Source organism: Lepisosteus oculatus, chromosome 3 (assembly GCF_040954835.1).
Source record: "Lepisosteus oculatus isolate fLepOcu1 chromosome 3, fLepOcu1.hap2, whole genome shotgun sequence".
Taxonomy (NCBI): domain Eukaryota; kingdom Metazoa; phylum Chordata; class Actinopteri; order Semionotiformes; family Lepisosteidae; genus Lepisosteus; species Lepisosteus oculatus.
In genome coordinates, this window is record NC_090698.1 from 39630317 (window position 1) to 39653808 (window position 23492).

Below are 23492 nucleotides of genomic sequence, written 5' to 3' on the forward strand. Positions count from 1 at the left end.
ATGTCAGTTGAATAAAATAACTTGGGTGTGAACTTTTTAAAGTATTCTTGTCACAAAATACAGCACAGTTCTCGTCTTCTTTTTTTCATTGCTACTACCTTCACAAACACACCAGCACTATAAAGCTGGCACACATTCAGGAGATATACACTTGCAGACCAGATCTTCTGAAGTCCAATTTCATAAATAGCACAAAAATATTCCTCATTTTACATTGCTTTTGATTTTAGTTTGCAATAAAATGGAAAATAAAGTCTGGGAACAAAACCCCAATAATTGGGGGTAATCCACTTGCCAAATTCTCTCACCTTAGCTTTGCAAGCTGAAGTGCATAACATCAAAAGGGGGGCATAAAAAGATGCAAAGTACCTTCCTGCTCAATAAAACCTTAAAAAATATATTATTGATATAAACCTTTCAGAAAAAAACACACATTATTGGCTTCTATTTCTCATATTAATCTTTAAGCTACTAAGAACATAAAGATGACAAATAAAAGGAAACTATTCAGTCCAACTAGCACATTTGATATTAGTTAACTTTTTCCTTTTATCCATTTTTCTTAGAGAAGGCCAGGGGATAGGATTCATATAGTTTGGTAGTTTGTTCCATATTCTGGAAATGAAATAAGTGCCTCCTGTTTTGAGTTATTTACACATCTTTGAAAAATCTAACAAAATATTATTATTAAGTGGAAATCTTAATAAAAGAAAAATCTTGTTAGTACATTTACACTGCATTGGGAACCCTTATGATTTTAAAACAGCGCAAATGATTTTCAAACATAGCAAATCCCCATATACAAAAAGCAAAAATTAACACAGCAGCAAAGGCGCCCTGCTTTTAAAAGAGACCAACAATGTAGAGTAACATGCCTCTGAGTAAGTCAAGTAGGGAGCTGCGTCAGTATGCGTAGGCTGCAAAGTGACAAGTATAGGTTTATTTCCTGCTGAAAAGAGAAGAAAAGAGACATAATGTTACGGCTGTGGAGCCTTCCACCGTTTTCTCACACCCAAAGAAGGCTCCACAGCCGTAACATTGTGTCTCTTTTCTTCTCTTTTCAGCAGGAAATAAACCTATACTTGTTTCTTTGCTGCCTCTGAGTAAGTTTGTTCTCACTGTTGGATTGATTAACCTAAATTAAGATGAGGAAAATCACATCACATTTGTTAACAGAAGATGCACTCAATATGTAAAAAAGTGGCTTGGATTACAAAACGTTTAAAAATTCTATATAGCTGAGTGTAATATTTATCATTGTGGTGGTAAAAAGACTCATTTTCAAAATTCAAATAAACTCTTATTGGGTCTGACAGTGCTATGATAGATCAAATTCACACACCTTTATCACAAATGCAATTTTGTTCAGTGTCAAATTGAAAAGCACTGATATCTATTTGCATTATGCATGATACACCTCAGTGAAATTATGAATTGGTTCAGTGCATATCTTTTCTTGTGTAATTTCCAAAGACAGTGGTACAGGTTGGTTAAGTGATTGTATTTAAAAACACTTGAACTGGGGACTTGCATAAGCTGTTATTTAATATCCTTAATATTCAGACAGATCAGATGATTACTGGTTTCTGTCAAGATTTTTATAAAAACAGAGCTAACTCTACCGACGTTCTGGAAAAGAATCTGTGTAAACAAGAATATATACATAATACACACAGGTGTATTTATATATTTACAATAGCAAATATGATTATTTGTTTAGTTATAAAAGTCTCTTATTTACATAATTGATCAGTCTCCCATGTTATGGCACAAACAAGTTTTGATTTCATTGCAAACTAATATATACAGAATATAAAGTGGGGCTATTGTCATACAGCTGTTTTAGGCTTTCTTATAAGCAGCTGAACTGGTCCTTCTGTGACCGACTTGATAATGTTCCAGGCATCATAGTGCATGAGGCCTTGCAGGGATCGTCCATTGATGGCCAAGACCTCATCTCCAACCTCTATAGCTCCAGATAACTCAGCAGCGCCGCCTGTGGGCAACACAGGATTTGTTTTAGCACATTAAAAGGTCAGGGGTCAAGATGCATGCTTGAAAATATTATCTGAAGAATATGCAAAGTTGAAGGCACATAATTATTTGCCCATTCAAAGATGGGCATCAATAAAGAACGGAGTCATCAGGCAAATTTGAACTTCAAACCATTTTATATTTAGTTTTTTCCAAAAAAAATGTTTTTCCTCTGACAATATCAACACTAGAGATGAAATAATTCAATTAACGTGAATTGTTAATACAACATTTTGTCCTGAAGGAATTGACTTTTTTTTTTAAGTGTGGACATTACAGATGAAAAGATTTCTGCAATCCTTCATTATGCTTTGAGAATGTCTCCATCTATAGGTCACATGTAAAATGCAGCCTTTAAATTTCAGGAAGTGAAAGTTACCTTGCCTGTTTGAACTACAAAATGAGCTATTTGTTTCAACATCAACAGGCAGTGCTTTTGCCCAATGATGAGCCCAGTAACCTCATTTGATGTTAAGATGGGCACATTTGGAAATGGTATATGGAAAGTTGTATTTTTTTACTTTCATCATCTGCTGTTTTCTTGCAGGATTAAAGGCTAATATTTTAGCAAATTCATCAGACACTACAGACTAATATTTGCACAGTTGTCAGTTGTCACTATTCACACGGTAATGACCTGTACCCTTTGCATCAGAAGCAATGGCAGCACTGGTGACCTTTAGCTCGTGAGCAGTGTGGCACAGTACCTTTGAATATTCGTTTGATGTTAAGAGGTCTGTCCCCATGCACGGAAGCTTTTCCTCCATCCAAGCTGAAACCGAGGCCTGCCGATGTTTTCTGGAGCTCTACAGTCACAGCACCATCCATAGACATATCCAGGCCTGCATCTGTAAATGTACATTAATTAGTAGTGTTGTGCATTTTTGGATGGTGATATCAGCTCGTTCAAAGAGAAGGTACCATCATGGATATTCATCTTGTGGCACCTTCAGTCCTTGCCACTCCAATAAAGAATACAACCAGCAAAGCTACCAACAGTTATAGTGCAGTTTTGCATTTGTCCTGATAATTATTACTTAGATACAAAACCTAATTATTAAACCCAATTCTGTAATGGGGTGGTTTGGAAGGGTTATCAGTAGACCTGCTATGGTTAGATACATTTATTTATAAACAATATCAAATACAATATGGAAAAGAAATACAAAAAAAAGAAAGTTACCATCTTTGTATTTCAATTCAGACTCTGAATGATAGATTTATTTGAGTATGTCTTTATTGCAGTTTGTTTTAGTGGACATGAATGTGTCCTCCCTCAGATCTAATAATTAATAATAATTATTGCTTACACTTATATAGCGCTTTTCTGGACACTCCATTTAAAGTGCTTTACAGGTAATGGGAACTTCCCTCCACTACCACCAATGTGCAGCCCCACCTGGATGATATGACGGCAGCCATAGTGCACCAGAATGCTCACCACACATCAGCTATCAGTGGGGAGGAGAGCAGAGTAATGAAGCCAATTCATAGATGGGGATTATTAGGAGGCCATGATTGGTAAGGGCCAATGGGAAATTTGTTCAGGACGCCGGGGTTACACCCCTACTCTTTTCAAGAAATGTCCTGGAATTTTTAATGACCAGAGATCTATTACACTTCTCAAAAATACTCTTACACTTATATTATTTCCTTGATTGTCAGTGTGTGCATATGACATACAGTATGCATTTATTGAAAGCACATTTTGGGGATATATTTTCTTAATGTAAAATGTGAAGATCACCTCATTGGAAAGCTGTTTAATGAGAACATATAAATAACATTATTATTAATAACTAAGGGAAATTTTAAAAATGAAGAGATGTTGCATCAGTTTACTCAGTACATAGACTTGCATTATCCTGGTTCAAAACTATTTAAATGATTTTTTCCACTGAAAGGCAGCAATTATTTACAGTACAGTTGTTGTCAAGAATTGAGAGAAGAATTCATGAAATTTTTAAATTCACAGCGGATGTATTGCTGGCTTGATCCCCCACCTGTTCCTGTTTCTGTTACGGCAACATCTCTTGTGGATTGTGAACGCCTTCCTGTAACACAGGCCACTTCCTGTCTGGGAGACATGGGTTCAGTGTCCTTTCCTTTCTTGATAATGACCACAGCATGCCTTGGTAGCCGGGCCTGGTGGAGCACAGACAGAGCCTCTCCGTGGGAGAAACCTCCTAAGGAAGTTCCATTGATTGAGATAATGTTATCCCCACGTTGAATGGTGCCTTCCAGACTCGCTACTCCACGCAAGAACACTCGGTGAACCTGTTTGACACACAAAATAGCACAGAGCTGAGTTTCAAACGAGTAAAAACTAAATGATAAAATGAATTTGGTCAGTGTGTTACCTTATCAGACACGGAAAATTTTAAGTTTTTTATAAAGTGTATCACTTATTCATATTCTATCCTATTTGTAATGAATAATTTTAGTGTTACCATTCTACTGCAGCTAATACACAAGTACTAAGGAGCTACTTTATCCAGCAGTGCCTGTTTGTCCAGTACACCCAATCGGGCCCATCCCAACAAGTGACCTAGGGAAAAACATTCTGGATTGGTTTATTTAAAAAAAAATAATCTCTATAACATAATAATCATTATATTTAAGATTTTCACTTTTTAAGTCCCATTTCACCCTTTGTATTCACAGGATATTTCCTATTATGACCTATCACTGTATACACATAAAATACACTGAAAAGTTATCTTTGTGTAAATTTACTCATTTTATTTAAACAAGGCCTCTGGCAAGCCAGGTTCCTTTCAATGCATAACAGCTTTCTTTAAACTATTTCAAAGCTTGCAATTCCACTTTTCAACTTACAGGGGAGCCAAAGAATATTTTTTTGCATATAAAATTTAGGAACGGGTAAAACTATATTCATAAGACATCTACGTTAATCCTTTCACATACATGCATTTCACCAACTGTCAAACATAAAAAAGTAATTATATAATATGAGGTATAATGGTGGTGGTGCAATGGATCGGTGGCTAGGGATCTGTTTCTGTGGCTGGAAGGTTGCCAGTTCGTATCTTGTAACCAGCAGAGGAATCCTACTGTGTTGGGCCCCTGAGCAAGGCCCTTAACCCCAAATGCTCCAGGGGTGCTGTATAAAATTTCTGACCCTGCACTCTGACCCCAAGCTTCTCTCCCTGTCTGTGTGTCTCATGGAGAGCAAGTTGGGGTAAGTGAAAAGACAATTCCTAATACACGAAATTGATGTGATCTCTTATAATGGTAATACTATTATAATGGTAAAACTATTATAATGGTAAAGCAGGTAATACTAAAAAAGAAGTTAAGGTCTCTTGAGATAAGCAATTGAATCTATATATTACTACATCAGATAATTTTCTAGCATGAACGCTGTAGGTTTAGTCAGTATAGAAATTTCAGTGTCATCCTTAGAACAATGAATATGAAACTGGGTTGCCAAATAGACACACATATATATATATACTAAATAACATGGACAATGAAACCCACAGCATCTTTAAGTCAAATCACCCAGTAAAAGAAAATGCTGGTGATTACATACTGTAAATAATATTCATACCAACAAAGACCTGTAACACCTGCAAAAAAATCCATTCAGCTTGTTTACAATGTAATAGGGCCGATTCACTTCATGGGAAGTTTTGTTGCCTTGTTGTGAATCGCAAACATGGCACTGTGCATACTTGGAAATGTTGTGATGTTAGGGGTTTTATAAGTTATTGTGTACATTTAACTTTTATTGTGGCTTGAAATGCACTCATCAATGCAGATTCTTTCTAACCCCAGAACATAAAAAGAGTGTTGCAGTTCCCCTTTATTCCATTTGAGCTGCTATTTAAAAAAAGGTATAATGAACCTACTAAAAACTAGAAATCATGTTACAGTTTGGCTCTCTGTAAATCCAAGAAGACATTTACAAAAATATCCCCAAATTCCCTAATATGATAAGCCCATCCGACACTAGCAGAATATTGATTCTTGGAATTTACCAAGTACACCAAGTACTTTAGTATAACACAATGTTCAAACAAAATTCACCAATACCGGACAGCCACACTAACACATTGAATCATACATATGCACACCCGGTTACGCATGAGTCACTTACAGTTATTGATTTCTGCTCCAAATCAACTCCCCCAGCAATACTGAAGCCTAAACCAGCACCTTCTTCTTTTATCAAGACCACAAAGTAAATATCATCTTTAACCTGTGAGAACAGGGAAAAAAACAACATAAAAAACAGACCACAAAATAGCTCTTGCATGACACTCTTTTTAACTTATCTTCTTTCAGGATCAAAAATGACTAACTACAATATTTATAACAAAAACAAAAATAATGACTCTTCAGTGACTCACTGTTTTTCTATTTTTCACTTACTTGATTTAAGAGTTCTCTGAAGGACATAAGGGATAGTTACACTGTTAGCACTTCAAATCTAAATTAAAACCTACGTTTTATACATTGGCTTTATTCTGTGATGTAGTAATAGTTGATTATTCTAAGCTATTGGGTTTGATTACAGGCTGGGGCACATTCTGTGAGGAGTCTGCAGGTTCTCCATGCATTGGAATGGGTTTTCTCTGGTTAATCTGATTAACACTCACTTCCTTATTACATTGCTGTTTTACTAGTGTCCTAAACTGTCTATGTGCAAGTTGTAATTGGTATCGTTTTAATTAATAGTTAATTAATAGTTAATTCACTTCTCCACATATACAATAGTGAGGCATCCCATTGTTAGTAACCTTTAAATAAATAGGAATTATACAATGAAGTATAATGTAATGACATTCTCAGTGTTTCACACTTGAAGCGAATATGAATATAGCAAATTGTCAGTTTATTTCTTTGTTGTGTAATATTTACTTCAAAGAAAGGTAGATTTTTTTAGGAATGATAAAAAGGTACAGAAATAATCTTTTTGTTATTACTATCTATTACTCTTTAGGTTATGGAGGAATCCAATAAACACTTGCCATTGGTAATTATGCATTAACTTTTGACATTAAGTTTTGTTTCAGTCAATTCAAATGCACTCAGCTTGGATCTCCTGTTATTATAACCGGCAGCGCATGTATGCACAAGTATTCCTCTGCTGAAAGCAGGGATTTGATAGTCACCCTGGATATAATAAGTCTTCAATTCAAAGGCATGTTAGTTTAGGCACTGTTTATGTTCAACTTGAAGGAATTAATTCAAGGACCAGTCCAAGTGTTGTGACTAAGTCTAGAACAATCTACCCAGCCATATGGTTGAAGACGATACACTAGTTTCCGTAAAGAAACAGATGTACTAGATACTGATCAATCAATCTACTAACAATCAAACAAGTAAGATGGGATGAATGGTTCCTCTAATTTGTCACTTTTAACTGAAAGGTTACAATGACAGAGATGCAAAAGCTTATTTGTTCTGTTTATTTCATAGTTAACCAAGCTCCAAAGATAAGAAGAAAAGCTCTGAATTTTACAGTTTCAAACAATCAATAATAAGAGCAGGTATGATGGAGGTTTACGTAAGCTCAAAGTTTGGTAATTTAAACAAAACGAAGAAAAGGGTCCAATTAATCTTTGTCTTGTGGTAGTTCTCCATAACATTGTGGGTCTGGTACAAGTCACTTAACGGTCCTGATATTCCACTTCATAAAAATATGACTACCAAGGATAATTAAAGGGATGCAAGACACATTGAATAAGCTGACTCTGTGGTTTTCCAGCTAACATTTGTGAAAAATGTTTCACTTTTTTGATGTTTCCATATTGCTCACAACCAAGAGCACATGATACAAGATGATCTGGTAGGGAAGTTTAAGGTACGTTTTGGGGGGCTAATTCATAAGGAGAAAAAAAACAAAAGATTCTCAAAAGATATTATTAGAATAAGATTCATTGTTGTGTGAGATGTAGTATAGATGTTAGCCATAGTCTTGTGTTCTGTTTACCTCTGCCTGAGTCTTGGCTTCCTGAATTAGGGTCCACACATCTAGTTTATCCTTCACAGAGGTGAGAATACTCTGCAGCTTGTTTTGATCAATGGTGGAGATGGATAACTCCCTTAAACTAAAAGAAAATAAAAAATAAAAATTCCTTAAAAGTAAAAACATCACAATCTCTCAAGTTTAAAAAACAACAACACCTGGACATTAAATGATGGACTTTGTCACAGCTGACTATGAAATCGATAGACATACTGTACAAATTGTGGTTATCTTATATAAGACTCTTTATATTCACAGGATATAGAAATAGTGAAAAGAAATTAATATATTTTAAAAAAGCCAAAATGAAAATTTTTCTATTACCTCATATCCATTTATTAGGCAAGAATTTTGAATGTAATAATGCATGCCCATCAATATTGCAGTGAATACTCTTCACAGTTTTAGTATTGTATAGACAACTTTTGTTTTTTTTTTCATATAAGAAAGCTTATAAAAGAAAGCTTAAGGGTAAACCTTTCTCCTCAAATATCTTAAATATAAAATGTCTTGATATTGTGAAGCATTTTTGCATGAAGCAATCCATTTCTTATTAAGTGCATGTTAAAAGCAAATGAAGTTAATACATTCATAGCATATTCTACATTAATTCAAATTGTTTTCCTTAATAAATATTAATTATGTATGAACATACATTTACTATAAAGTATCAACAGTTAAATGATTCATTTTTCATATACTGTTAAAACCCATACTTGTGCCTATATGTCAGGGTAATGGAAATGGTGATTACATTAACAACTAAAAGCAATACCTATAGTTTGCCAAATCCTAGTCCTCTAGCTGGTGTTTGTTCTTTTTTCCCAGGTTGTTGCAGCCACACTGGCTTGGTCAAGAATTTTCAAGTTTTCTGTGGCCTGGCGTACTCTCATATCAACTCAAGCCATCTGGCTTATGAGCATGAAATGGTAATTTCCAGAGTTCAGGCAAATACAGTAGGTCCCAGAGCAGTAACATTAACCAAAGAAAATATGTTGTTCACTGGTATTCAATAACTAAACTGGTATCTATATTCACTGATTTTGCCAGCAAAAAAGCAGGCTTAACTCAATGCATGCAGAAACGCAAATTCTGTGGTTTTTCTACTACTACTTTTCTACTAGTGTTTATCATCTAAATAGCTAAATACTCATAACTGCCCTCTGAGGTCCGACAAAAACACCCTCTATACACTCTACTGCTCAAAACAAACTCTCTTAGTGACCTGTATTTTTTTGCTGGCTTAGGAAGCATGTGACAACTTAATGATAGTGGAATGTGTACCTGAATCCCACAGATCTTTATCATGACCACAACCTCGACTGCAAGCAGTCCTTTAAAAAAAGTCTTGAAAAGACATTACGGAATACCTACAATTCCAAGTTCAAGTATTTCCTGTTGCGCACAACACATTCTGTGCAGGTTCCTAATATTTTGACCAGTGTGAGTAGTCGATGAACTGTTTAAACCCAGAGCTCTTTGTAAGTATGAGGGGATACAGCTGATTAGAACTTTAACACATTGTTCACACTAGCACAAAAACTTGTAGAAATTCTTGTAACTGATGCTTGGCAAACTTGAGCAATTATTTTCAGTAACACAATTCGTTAAACTTTAAAAAACATTTTAAGGCTTTGATCTCCTTAACTACATTGTTAAGCGTTTCCAGTCCTGATCAAGATTTCCTTTAAACTGTAAACCATTTTTTATTACAAAATCTTGCAATGTACAAAGAATTCCATGTTTGTTCAGGAGATCAGGAATGTGCATATTTACAGAATTGTTTTGTCAGCAGTACTGAGTGTGTGAACTGAAACATTCATCCCACTCATAATGATGAAACAGTAACCCCACTCTATGATGATTAAAAAACAAGTCTAATAAATACAGATATACTTTTGTCCAAACCACAATTTTCAAACATTTTGAAATAATGGATATTGTTTAATGTTTTTCCAGACTGCTTCCTTGCAATGAATTTTCCTGAGCCAAAACACAGTACTTTCCAAATCTGTTCTGGGTCATTTCAATGTCATACCTCAAGAGGTTTACTTCTTTTCCATTGTAAATATCCAGGTTATCTTACATTATGAAAGTAAACTTTCACAAAATCTAAAAGCTGAAGTTTTCCATATTGGGTACTGATGAATTAATGAGGGTACTGTCTGGGTGGAATTTGATATTCATTTTCCTGAGAAAAACAATAATGTGTTGCAATCTAAAACTGGTCAGCATAAGGGAGAAGGCTCACTAGCACTTCAGATATATGTAACTGAATATGGAATATAAAAATATAGATAATATAAACATCCATCCCACTCACCTGACTGACCAGCTCTTATCTGAAGACTCTGCCTCATGGGCCTTTTTCTGAGAAGGTTCTTCATCAAAGCCCAATCCATGGTTCCCCACATTTCTGGTGAAACCAGACAATGTGCTTTCAGTCACTTTCATGACATCTGAACCACTGGAGGCTACAGAGTGCAAATTATTAAGACCTTCTGCCGGGTTCCCTAGGCACCTCCTCGGTGTGACTTCAAGTTCAGTTTTGAAAGTAGCAATGCCAGTTTCATTGGAAAAATCCTCAGTGCAAAGCTTGTCAAGGTCAGGCATACTTAATGCCCTGAGTTCTCTTAGTCTGGAGCGAGACAAGCCAGAGCGATCCCTTATGTTCCTGATTCTGGTTACAGGAGGAGTTTGTGGTATGCTGACATACTCACTTTCCGGTACAACACTCATAGCCTTCTCTTCTGCATTTGATTCCATGGGATTCTTTGTAGTTGGTGTTTCAAAATTTAACAGAGCCATACTGGATGGAGATTTCCTCAGATGCTGTGGAGAATTAACTGGAGCTTCACTGGAATTGTCAGCACAGGAGCTTAAACTCCTTCTCAAGGAGCGACAACCATCCATTGAATGGACACTTGTTGGCACTACATACCCTAAGGACCTCCTACACATCAGAGGTTTGGAAGTGGCAGCATAGGACTGAATATCAATGGTCCGAATAACTGGTTTGTCAAAACTGGCCAGGTTCTCAAAAGACTTGATTCTTTGTCTAACAGAAAAAGAGTTGTGGTCTGGGGGAGCACTAGTTTCAATGGAGTAACTTTTTCTGTCGGACTTCATAACCTCCTGCCTGGACCTGACTGCCTTGACTTGCTCATCAATTTCCATTTTTGTAGGACTTTTAAAAACATCAATGGACTGGCTGTGGATAAAATAGATGTCGTTGCTTGCTGAACCCTGTTGAGTTGTCTCTTCTGCTATATTGTCTGTTTTAGTGCCAACTTCTTCTGTATTAACATAAAGACTAGGAGGGTTGCCATGTCTTTCCCGAGTACTGAGTATTGACTCTTCTTGGTTTCCACTACTGCACAAATCCTTCTGTGTTAAAAGACTTGTTACAGTATGCTTAGGGGATAAACTTGTTGTACTTATAGATTTAGAAGATTGGGAAGCTGTATCCTGCATAGGAGGATCTGCAGGTTTTTGAGGAGTCTCCTTACGCCCTAAAATTGGCGTGGACGTTAAAGATGATGGTAAGGAAGAGGATGAAAGTCGCACTTCAATGAAACTTCTTTGTGTTGTAAAAGTTTCAGCTGGTTCCTTGGGTTTCGGCACTGTTTGAGAAAATTGCTTTTCTTGTGATATGGTTGTTTCTTCATTCCCCTGACCAGGTATAAATTCTTCCCTTTGTGGTTCAGAACCCGAATCACTCACCTTGGGTTTGGAACTATCTTTGAAGGAGGTGTCCAGATCAGCCGACTTCTTGTCTTGCCTCTGCTGACAAGATTTTGGCAATGTACCATTTTTCTCTGTCTGCTTACCTGTCTTTAAGCTACATGCTAAGAAAACTCTCTTGGGTTGAACTTTTGGAGACTGAATGAGGGATGTTTGCTGTTTCTTCTGAGAACCACCTTCAGACTTTGAAGGTTTTGTTGTAGATGGATCTTGTACCTTGTTTTTACTTTTAATACTTAAGCCCTTCAGCTTGGGTGCTGTGTTTGCTTTCTGGCTTTTATCCTGGAGTTTGCTCCTACTACTTGTCTGTGACAAACTGGTACTTTCATAATGCATTTTCATTCCTGAGGTCCTAGGTAAGGGACTAGAGGAAATAGTTTGTAATTGTGAAGCATCCATTTTTGTTTCTAGAGGAAATGCCTTATCTTTCTCTCTGTCTTTTAATGCGAGTGCTGTAAGAATTCCCTCTCCCGATTTGGAATTGCTATAAAGGGAGTTCTTCATCACTGGGGCAGATGTTTGTGATGAGACATGATTACTAGATTTATTCGAAGGTACTGATGAATTTGTTTGAAGCTTTAAAACAGAATCTTGAGATCTTGGGATACTGTGGGAGATTGAATGAATGCAAGCAGAGCTTCCAGCATTACGTTGACTTGGAGAAGCAGGTTCTACCCCTTTATTAGATGAACAGTTAACTTTTTTGCCACTCTCTTCTGATAACACACTTGGGTTGTCTGGGGAAATGTCTCTGTTGGACGGACAAACCATTTCTTCATCTTTCATGAAGCGGTTTCTTTCTGAATTTCCATTGTTTTTTCCAGCACTGTCAGAGTCAGAAGATAATGTGCATTGCAATTGTAAAGTTTCAGAACGAATGGGAACTTCTTTGTCTGTCTGACATAGAGAAGCCGGGTTTGAGCAAGACCTTTTTTGCAGTGAAAAAGGTAACGCTTCTTGATTTGCTTCAAAGGAATGTGCTTTCTTTATACTAAGAGAGTTTGAATTCTCATGCTGAGGCATTACATTTTGAACCCTTTCTTCAACTTTTAGTGCCTCAGACTGGTTCAGAGAGCTCGAGTTATGCGTTTCATTGTAACAGATCTCAACGTGTTCCTCATCTGAGTCTGTTATCTGAAGATCCGTGTACTGGTTGGGATCACGACTATGTGGTTTTTCCACATGGTGTCCATTTTCAGTAGCAGAATCTGTTTCTGAGTCACTATCATCTACTGTACTGTACATAGATTTAGGAGCTAATGAAACATTTTCTTCATTTACACCATTTGGAATACAAGTTGCGTCTTCACTCAAATTACTGAAGTTCCTGGAGTAGCTATTTAAGAATGTTTTACTGACCGTCAAAAGCCGGCCTTTATTCCCAGAATCCAAAACTGAAAAATCCAATGTATTTCGTTGCAAATGACCCAACTTGCAATCATTTTCCTGCATTTTACTGCCATCTAATATTTTTGAAGTACTTCTTTCTTCACATAAATCTGGGCTTGCATTTGTATCCACTGCATGAAGAACCCCTTCATCTGTTGCACTTAGTTCAGTTATATAGTCATCAATATAGGTGACAGGAATATCATTCTTATGGCTTGTCTTTTCACAGTTTTTTAAACAGGTCTGAGAATCTAAATGTTCATGTGTAGATAGCTCATTTTCTGTACTAACAGGCTCTTTCCTAGTCAAATCTTCAACATTCTCCTCAGAAATGAAAGTCTTGGAGGAATCCATTCTGGAACTTCCATCGGTGCTTGATGACATAATTATGCTAGACAATCGATCTACAGCTGTGGAGGGGAAATGAAAAATAATATTCAATTACAAGACATATTCCAAATAAAATAATGAAGGAATTTAAAGACTGGGTGGTTAAACCTGGAGGGATACAAACAACATTTTTGCTGTATTGCACGAATACACTCCTGAAGACTGACCCACACATCTTTCTTTTCATTGGGTATTGTAGGTTCAAGTACTCTAATTTTAGATACAAAAACCAGCAAAACATTCAAGGAAGAAAACAGGAATTTTCTTTAATTTTTTTTAAATTTTCTTAAAAGGTTAGATGAAGAAATACTTCACATTATACACTGTATGAAGTTGTGAGATTTTCATATGTCAGAAATAGTTTTCATATTCCAGAACATTAAATGTTAAATGTGTTTCATATTATTAATCACCATAATTATATTAGCCAAACCAGACAATAGGATGTGACAGACCTTGTTACAGCAGGTGGTTGAAAAATTATTTTCAAATTAATGAACTCCTTGCATGAAAGTTAAAATTTTATTATATTATTTTCTCCATACATGCATCTGGACTTTATCAAAGAAAACAGCCAATGCACACCTCAGTGACATTAACATTAAGATTTTAGCTTTTCTAACTTACTTAATTTTAAGTTTTCTTTAGCTTCCTTGCAGCTACTGCTTCGGATTTCCAAAATATTCGACAATTTATTTCACCATTGCAAGGTAGAAGTTATTTTATTTTCTATGTAACACATGACATTTAAAAAGTATGGAAGATGTTATTAGAAACAGATGCAGATTAATGCAATTAATGAAAGAGATGCAATTAACTTTGAGACCTCAAAATACCCAGACACATTCTTTAACATAAATCAAATTCCCCCAGTAGATATCTATGGGTTACTTAGACTCCACTTCCTGTACGTGTCCTTATGTAATAAATAAATAGCAATAGCAATAAGCGACATTTTCTTGACAACCTTCCACGTTTCCTGCCTAAACATATTTTGTGATTGTATTAAACAAAACAGAGTAACCTTTATTTTTTCTGTGATTCCTACAGAGATCCTCCTTGCTGATAATTTACTGTTCGACCTGTGAGGTTGTACTCAAAAATTAAATCACAATGATCTTTTAACTTTTGTTTTTTTCTTCCTTATGTAATGTAAATGAGTCCAGTACATGAAGATGTGTGCCATAAACAGTTTTCAACTGAACAGTGGTAAAAAAGGAATATGATTAAGGTAACGGTCTATGCATTCACATTTTTGTGCATATTCCTGAACATCTATCTGAAAGTATACATATAGAACAGGGTACTGCTTTCTTGGAAATAGAATACTTATGTCTCAGAAAATATGTATTTTTTATTTAAAACATATATATATTATTTTTCAGTCTAATAATTTTTAGATACTTATAATATATAAGTATATAAAATAACATTTTTTATTGCAGTAAACTCTTTTTGTCTCATATGGATTAGCAAGGGCTTATGGAAGTAGAAATTCAGCATAGCAATGGTATCTTCATGGACAAATTAAGACATTAAGTCACTGCAGATACTGTCCGATATCCCAATACTTATGTAAGGGAGACAGCTTTGGAGTTTTTTATTTGCTTGCCTACTGAAGAAACCTGATGAAATCCTTCTTCCCCTTGATATCCATGGATATAGGCAAAAAACAGCCTCTTCTCAATTCCCCGTTATGAAAAAGAAAAACCCTCCATTACATAAATTTACTTTACTTAACTTTCATCTTCTCACTCAAGAGAAAACTGGTGATTGGCTTTTTTAAAATAAAACCTGTCTATTCAAGGAAGGAAGTCTTCATATATGGTGCACAGTCTTCTGTACATCCCAACCATGTACCAACAGTTTGTGTGATGTTCTCTTACAGTTAGAAATGTCATTTTACTTGAAACCAGAAACTTTGCAGGAGATGAAAATTATATATCCATCCATTTTCTAACTTCCATTTCAGGGTTGTGGGGGAGCTGGGGCCTACCTGAGCAAGTAACAGATACAGGGCGGGGTACACCCTTGGCAGGACACCAGTCATTCTCAGGGCAGACAGACACAAACGCAATCACACACATTCACACTAGAGCCAATTTTTCCAGAAGCCGATTAACCTACCAGTATGTTTTGTATTTTTATAGTTATTATATAATTTTTTAGTAATGAAAACAATTAATGTTATGAAAAAAATAGAGGATAAAACATTTATTTCGTTTAAGGTTCAATTAAATGGATAGGAGGGTCTCCATTATAGAGTTATAGAGTCTCCACAAATGGGACAACATCTTCAGAATATCTGATACCAGAGGCAGGTCCTTTGTGAAGAGATTGATCCAATCCTACACATGGACTAAGCAGAGGGTCTTCCAATATTTTTAATTAAAAATACTACAATTGTGCTCCTGAATGCAATACAATACAGCAAAGAAAGCAACACAGGGTATTAAGTATAACTTTAAAAAAGAGAAAGTAAATGTATCTTCCCATATTTCTTAAAAACAAAAGAAATCAGATTAATTCTACCAGGGACCACATCAAACCATCACTCAAACCAAAAGACACTATCAGCAAAGATTTCCCTTCACTTGGGGATCAAAACACAAAACTAATAATAATGATAGAACTACCGCACAACACACCTGGCTTTTGAGCAACTATAAAATGCATACAGAACTACCTCACATTCTGGAGCAGCCAATGTCAGCAAGAGTCTAAAAGAATTCATGGAGGAACACAATGCCTTCATCAGACATCCCAGACTACAGATGCAAAAGCATAAACCTTCATTACGAAATGCATACATTCAGCTCAAATGCAGCCTGGAAATAATCTATGCACAAAAATTGTAGCAGCTTCCTACCAGGTCTTTATAAATCCTGTCCACTATTTAAAATCACATTACAAGCAGCCTAAATACATATTTTTAAACACAATGCATAAAGAAGGCAGGATATCAAAATATCAGACCCTAACGCCAAAGACCTCCACCTGATACCAGTCCCTAGAGATACCTGGAGAGAAGGCCAGAACACTGCTTTACTTACCCTAAGTGGTGATGGAGAAGAAAGAAAATAGTGTACCGCAATTACAAACACAGAAATATTAAATGATTATTATCACAATAAATGAATAAAATAATGAAATAATCACCATTGAAACAAAGGCAGCTGCTTGCAGTTCCCTTTCTGGCGGAGAAGGGTACTGCCAGCATGGAAAAGCCTGTTGTGCTCCTACTTCATTGCGCAGCATGGAGAAAGACAGATTGACCTCTTTATTTTCAACCGTGTAGGCTCCAAATAGACTCAAATGCTATTATGCTGATCTTTGCTACAGAAAGGTAGCTCTAATGAGTAACATTCTACATGGTTCAAATCAACTCAAATTCATAAAGGAGAATCCAGTTTCAATATCTGAGGTGTACAAAAATGTATTTTTCAACATGTAGAAAATGTCAAAATGTCAAAAGAATATAACGGAGCACTACAGACTCTTTAGGAAAGGAAAGTACAGTATACAGGACGTCTACAGATAGATCACATTTACTGTGATCAGAACATTACAGAACATTTGGGATTAGAAGCTTTTCTTGTTAATAGTAGTAAGAAAAGCAATATATTTTGTGTACTCACATACTGAGTTTTGCCTTTTATTTGAAATGCAATTTAAATGTTTAATAGTTATTTAATTATATTTTTTACTGAGATGTTAAATACATGTCACGTAGCGCAAAAAAAAAGATCATGTACAGAACCTACAGACTTACCTGCAGGCTGCAGAAACAAATGTGACAATGCTATTTTAGGGAAAATAACACAGATTTACAAAAAAAATACTTCAGTCCCTATCCAAAAAAATCCCTCTTACACATTACTTTTCTGTAAATGCAATGTTGTCAAAAGATACTGCTGGTTCAACCATCATTTGCATTCATGTTCAGATGATGTGTGGAAATCTCAACATTCCCTATTTTAGAATAATATTATTAGAATAATGATTATAATTAAATTATTATTATAATAGGCAAATCTGAGTCTACCAACAACTTTCAAGTGGAAACATCATCTAACGTCTCGTAAATCTGGATATTTACCAGAAGGAACAAAAAAAAATCTGTTCTTACCTGAAACTGGCTTTTTCACATCTAATGTAAGAGCTACTGGAAGGCTCTGCATGAGGTTACAAACATCCTGATACGATGAGCAGCTGATTGGGGTGCTGCCAATCGATACAATCTCATCACCAATGCTCAGTCTGCCCATAGATTCCTGAAAGTATCATAAAACAGCTGAATAATACAGAAAAGCAATGCCAGATCAACGCAAGTAAAGGGTTAGGTCTGTGGTAATTAAAAGAAAATGACCTATGTACTTAGGAGAGGTTCCAGGACTTTGCTTCCTTTTGTAAAAAAAAAGTAAAATTGAACATTAAATTTGTGATCCACAAAAACTGTGTTGCAATGCAGTTGCAAAGTTCTAAATTGAGAATGTGTTTGCCAGTTGATAAATACTTCATGAATGCAACAAAATCCATACATTTAACTCTTTACGTGATATCATAAAATGGTAATGTATAATAAGAAATCCAGACTCTAAAGTATACATTAAAAGTCAGCTTCAATTCAGAGTCCAGATATTCTTGCAGCTTTCCGACCCTTAAAATGCTGTTCTGTGTTATTTTAATGATAATCCCAGAATATTAAACAATTCTTTAAAAAGGAAATTCCAACTATAGTAACAATTACATTAATAAGAATGTTTTGGAAATTCTATATCTATGCACCTGTCTTTAACATATAATGTGTGTTTATTTTTAAAATGTTTTCTGAAAAAATGCTTCACTGTTGCACTGTTGTGCACAAGGAAATATTCCCAGGGGTTTTAATCAGATGTCTGGTTTATAAATGTGGAACTAAAACTTTATGAATGATTATCATAAAACAAAAGGTTGCTAGCATCTAAAATAAACAAACTGTAATGTAGTTACAGTCATTTCTAATGCTTCATTCCCACCAGTAAATCTTTGATAGCACTGGGAGAGAAATACAGCAAGCATGACGTGACAGATTTCACTTGATGACTAATTCATTATGCAATAAATGTTATATGAGGAACTCAAAAGTCTTCTTATATAAAGCAATGACTCATAACCCAGATCTTGATTGAACATGCACTTTAAAACATAGATAAATATTGCATACTCTCTCAGCGGCACCTCCTGGCCTCAAACCCGTTATCAACACCTTCAGAGGAGAGGACTTGATCTCCAAATCCAAGCCAAAGGACTCTGTCACTTTCCTGTGCAGGACAACTGTTTCTACAGTGTAGGCCCCAGCACAATCGCAGCTTTCAGATTTTCTGCTGTGGGGCAGGGGCCTGGCCACAGGTCTGATCCCCGCCTGGGACTGCTGCTCCTCATTCTTGGGGCGGTGAGGCAAGTTGGGGCACTCGATGCTCATCATACTTTTAACTCGAGTCACAGCTTTGTGCTCCAGTTTGGGAGAGCGCTTGGACTCTAGCTGGCCCTCACGGTGGGGGTCCTTCTTAACCCCCAGGTTGCTGCTCCCAGTGCCACCATCATATTCAAAGGAGCAAATTGGCATGAAGGGAGACTCTGTTCCCAGTGGCGGCTGCTCAGCCCCTCCCCCATCCTCTGACTCCAGGGAGCTGCCGTAGAGAGGTGTCGGAGCCTCGCTGCTGAAGTTCCTGCGCAGCTCTCCCCCATCCTGACTTTCATCGTCCACCTCCACCGAAGAGGTGGCAATGATGATCCCAGAATCCTCCTCTGGCATTCTCTCGCCTTCCGCCCCACCCTGCCTGGTCCTTCTGTACAGAGCCATGGCTCCTGTCTCCTCCACCTGTGGTGGCTCAATCTCTTCATCGCTGACCAAATCCTCATAGCAGATGACGCGGCGTTGCCTAAGCAACGGGCTGCGGATAGATTTGGGACTGCTTCCTAGACTGGCCTGCCGGGCCGCCTCCACGTGCTTGTTCAGGGGCACAGAAGCTCGTCCGCTGCCCGATGGAGAGACGTTGCCTGCATCCACACTGACATAGACTTGCTCCTTGAATGCTGTGAAGAGGAGTAAAATGGTTCTGTGCAAAAACTCTGACACACATAGTATTTAACACATGTGGATGACAGATGTAGGGCTATGGACATTTAAAATGTATTTGCAGTTAGTATTTCTGATGTCATGATGCAAAACACAAAAAAGACATGACCCATTAATTTCCCCGCTAAATGCAAGTTATTTCTTCTGTTTCAGTAACTTATTAATGAGCTGTTAACATATAACCATAAAACAGTTATCCCTCTATTACATCATAATAATCTGTGCCTAGCCTTTGGCAATAAAAAATAAAGATAAAATTATAGGTGACAATTGGTAAAGGGCACTGAAAAAAATGCCAGAAACCAGACAGCTGGCAACCATAATTGCTATAAATCACACTGAAACGTACATGCAGTATACACATATTTTGGACTTGTCAACTAATAGCTAACTTGTACAAGTAAGATAAAGCAAAAATTAGCAACAAATGCTAAACAACAGATCTGTGGCTCGACAACTGACCTAATAGAACCTATTTTGGCTAAAACATGCAAAAAAAATGATTAGTTTTGTAAAAAAAGCATTCTAAATAATTAAAATTAATCCAACGACTATGAATCAGTGGCATATAGAGTTTTATAGTTGTACCCTAGAAAAGCTGAAAGCATTTGCATGAAAGGATGAGAAGTAATTTCTGAAAATATTTCATAATTATTCATATTAGCCTTTCCTGGCCTGACTCCCTAATGATCTGGAAAATATAGCTGGAAATTGGCAAGTTACATTAAGGTGGAATGAGTAATGTGATATATGAGGTAAGCTTAATATAAAATGCATAATACATTTTCTGTTATCTCTGTATCTTCTGTATTTTTGTTTGTTTGTTTGCTTTGGTCTCTGACTTTTTTAAAAAAATGTTACTAATCTATTTTTATTACTTATATTTCTTTTCTGTTTCAGTATTGAAAGGGCAATAGTTTTCACTAAAAAGTAAAAACAAAAAATTATGTGTTTATAGCTTATATGTTTCATCACTGAAAAACATTTTAAATTCTGAGAGGAGGGATACGTACTTAGGTTAAGGGATGGAGCTATAGTATCGTCCAATGAGGTGCTGCAGCTCTTGTGACGTAGCAGTTCCTCATCACTGGACCCCGTTACCATGGTTTCAGAGAGAGAGGACTGGCTAGGGACATCATGTGAGAAGTACTGAGAGAGTTCTGCTTCTGAACTCAGTGACCCTTGCTGCACACAGTAAAATATAAAAAGTTAATATTATTACAGATTAATACAATTAGAACTTGTCATGTAAAGTAAGTTAGGATTTGATATGTGGCATGTTAAATAGGTAAGGGTTAATATTAATGTTACTTTAAGGGTAATATGATCTAAAACTTCTCATTTGGGACTCTTTATTAACTCTGGACACTAAAGAACACAGCATTTTTTATTTATGAAGTATTTCCCATTTAAAAAATTAAAAGACAATGAAATGAGCAAAAGCATACTGAAATGAACATTTGAATAATATACATGCAGTACCATTAGATTTATGAGATTTGATACTAACATTTCTTGTCAATTTTAAATACAGGAAACTAACATGTACAGGAATCTTTGAAAAGAAAAAAATGGACTTGACTCCTTCTGTGTTCAACCACTGTATCTCTGAACATTACTTTGAAAGTCAAACATTAGGATAGATAACAGATCTTTAGAACATCTGTTATATCTTATTGATATAAATCTAAATATATGGAATTTTTAGGTAACAATTTAAGATTGTTTTACAATGTCAATATCTATTATCTTGAAGTAGTTTAAGTAGGTAGCTGTGGCAGCATGCGTAGGCTGCAAAGGAACAAGTAAAGGTTTATTCCTTTACGCTTGTTTCTTTTCTTCTCTTTTCATCATGGAATAATCTATTAACTTGTATTTTTCAATCTGCATTTTTTGTCTTGTCTAGATGACTCTAGTTACCCGGCTGGCTGGTTCAAGGAAACGTTTCATTGTCCAGCTTAGAGAAGTGGACCCATCGCTTTGCTTAGCTTTCACTGTCGGAGAGGGGCTCTTAGAGGGCAAACCTAAGGAAAGAAAACAAGATTTTAGCTAGATACTAGTAGAACTCTTCCAATGAACATTTGTTGACCAATCAAAAACTCAAATCAAAAAGCATGGCATTATAAGTTTCTACTCCTTTCCCGTAAGTCAAAATGCCCTTCTCCAGGGGAGTGTATCTACAACAGCAAACTTCATATTTTCTAGACAAAAAGTAGGGCTACACTGGGTGACTTTCATAGCCAGTCGAGGTGAGCCAAATCCAAGTTATTTACTAGTGAAGAGACCCTGCACACCTCCACTCTTTTCATGCAAGGAAAAGAGAAGATTCCAGCATAGAACATGATAAAAAACAGTATTGGTAGCAAACAAAAATGACTGGAATAGCTAATGGACACTGATATGGGAATGTACCTATGCTACCACTTTCTTAGCAATGAGGAGGAATTAATAAAATTCTTCAAATCAACTAAGCATGGCAATTTTGCAGCTGTTGAGAAATCCAGCTATGTTTGCAGTCTAAACACATTTCATCATCTGCCTACTTAAATCATGCTTTAATGTTCCCACTTGTGTTCCCTGGTACAACGATGAAGATTAATGATTTGGGGGTTATAAAGTACTTTGAGTTATTCTTCTAGCATTGTTTAGGAGATATACAAACAAACACACATTATTCTGCTGAGTTAGAGCCCATGCTTGACCAATCATCAACACACAGTTTGGCTAAGGTTCCAACTTTCTTCATTCATAATTTTAATAAACGCAAAAGAAAGCTTGAGGGTAAATACAAGACTCCAGGTAGAATCTATGTTTAGTGGTTGAGCGATTCACACAGCTTGTCAGTAATTCTGTGGAGAACAGCAAAATGATCTGGAACAATGGAAGCAAAAAACACATCCTGTATGTATTTTTTTCCTTAGTGTATTCTTTGCAGTAAATATTTGAAATGAGACTTTCAGTCTGTCTTTGTTTTTCAAAACACCTTAAATTAAATACTCCTATATACTTAAGGTATTCTGAACTTGATTTCAACATTTTCACAATTTTCAGTCAGACTGCAATGGTTATTAAGTTACATTTGACTAGTCTTCAAGTTATGTAGTGGCCTATAGTAGCTTTAGAAACACGTTACAATGCAGGTGCGCAAATAAGACTTTAATTACAATCTATTTATATAGTAATTAACAATGTGATGTGCAGTGCTTTAATTACAATCTATTTATATAGTAATTAACAATGTGATGTGCGGTGTTTCAAGTGATATATTCAGTATAAGTTTGTGTGTAAGTATACATATGCCATTATACAGTAACACCAGCATTTGCAGCTAGGAAGGCAGACTATATGTCTCTAGCTTGTGTTGTAATTATATGTTCGCCAATGTGACTTTACAGTATGTGCTGCTACACCTAAGTTACTTAGAATGAGTCTTATTCTTACAGTGTATAATATAGTAGTTTTAGTATATTTAGCATATATTTAAATGTACCGGTATTATGAAGTGTTTCAAAGGCTTTTTTTTTCTTTTGGAGGAACCCACGCCTGTACTTTGAATGCTGTTTCCTTCTTTATTTTCACTATTACTTGACACTGTGCTGTGTTGTCTGTGTTAAGCTGCTGTTGCACTGCAATTTCCCTCATGGGATCAATAAAGTATCTATTACTACAACCATGATTATGAACCGAAATGAGAAAGGAAGTCTGTAACAAACATGGCTCATTCAGCAGCGTAGCAACCTCCCATTTTTTACTCTTCACAGCGCGTTAAGGCATCTGTCAAAACTACTACAGTAATAGGACTTGCAATCAAACCCG

At 36.1% G+C, this 23492-nt stretch overlaps 1 protein-coding gene across 6 annotated transcripts in view; it reads right to left on the bottom strand.

Moving 5' to 3' along the window:
* Positions 1-1067: 1067 nt before the first annotated feature.
* The window catches only part of pdzd2 (PDZ domain containing 2), a 174593-nt gene continuing 152168 nt past the window's right edge, over positions 1068-23492 (bottom strand). For all 6 annotated transcript variants that reach the window (XM_015365188.2, XM_015365195.2, XM_015365215.2 and 3 more), the window contains 10 exons: positions 21597-21700; positions 20690-20861; positions 18762-19633; positions 17685-17829; positions 10356-13575; positions 7997-8114; positions 6158-6259; positions 4038-4311; positions 2742-2882; positions 1068-1996 (listed from right to left, as the gene is read on the bottom strand). In XM_015365188.2, coding sequence (XP_015220674.2) covers positions 1830-1996; positions 2742-2882; positions 4038-4311; positions 6158-6259; positions 7997-8114; positions 10356-13575; positions 17685-17829; positions 18762-19633; positions 20690-20861; positions 21597-21700 — 5315 coding nt within the window. In that variant the 3' untranslated portion in view covers positions 1068-1829. The remainder of the gene's footprint in view (positions 1997-2741; positions 2883-4037; positions 4312-6157; positions 6260-7996; positions 8115-10355; positions 13576-17684; positions 17830-18761; positions 19634-20689; positions 20862-21596; positions 21701-23492) is intronic.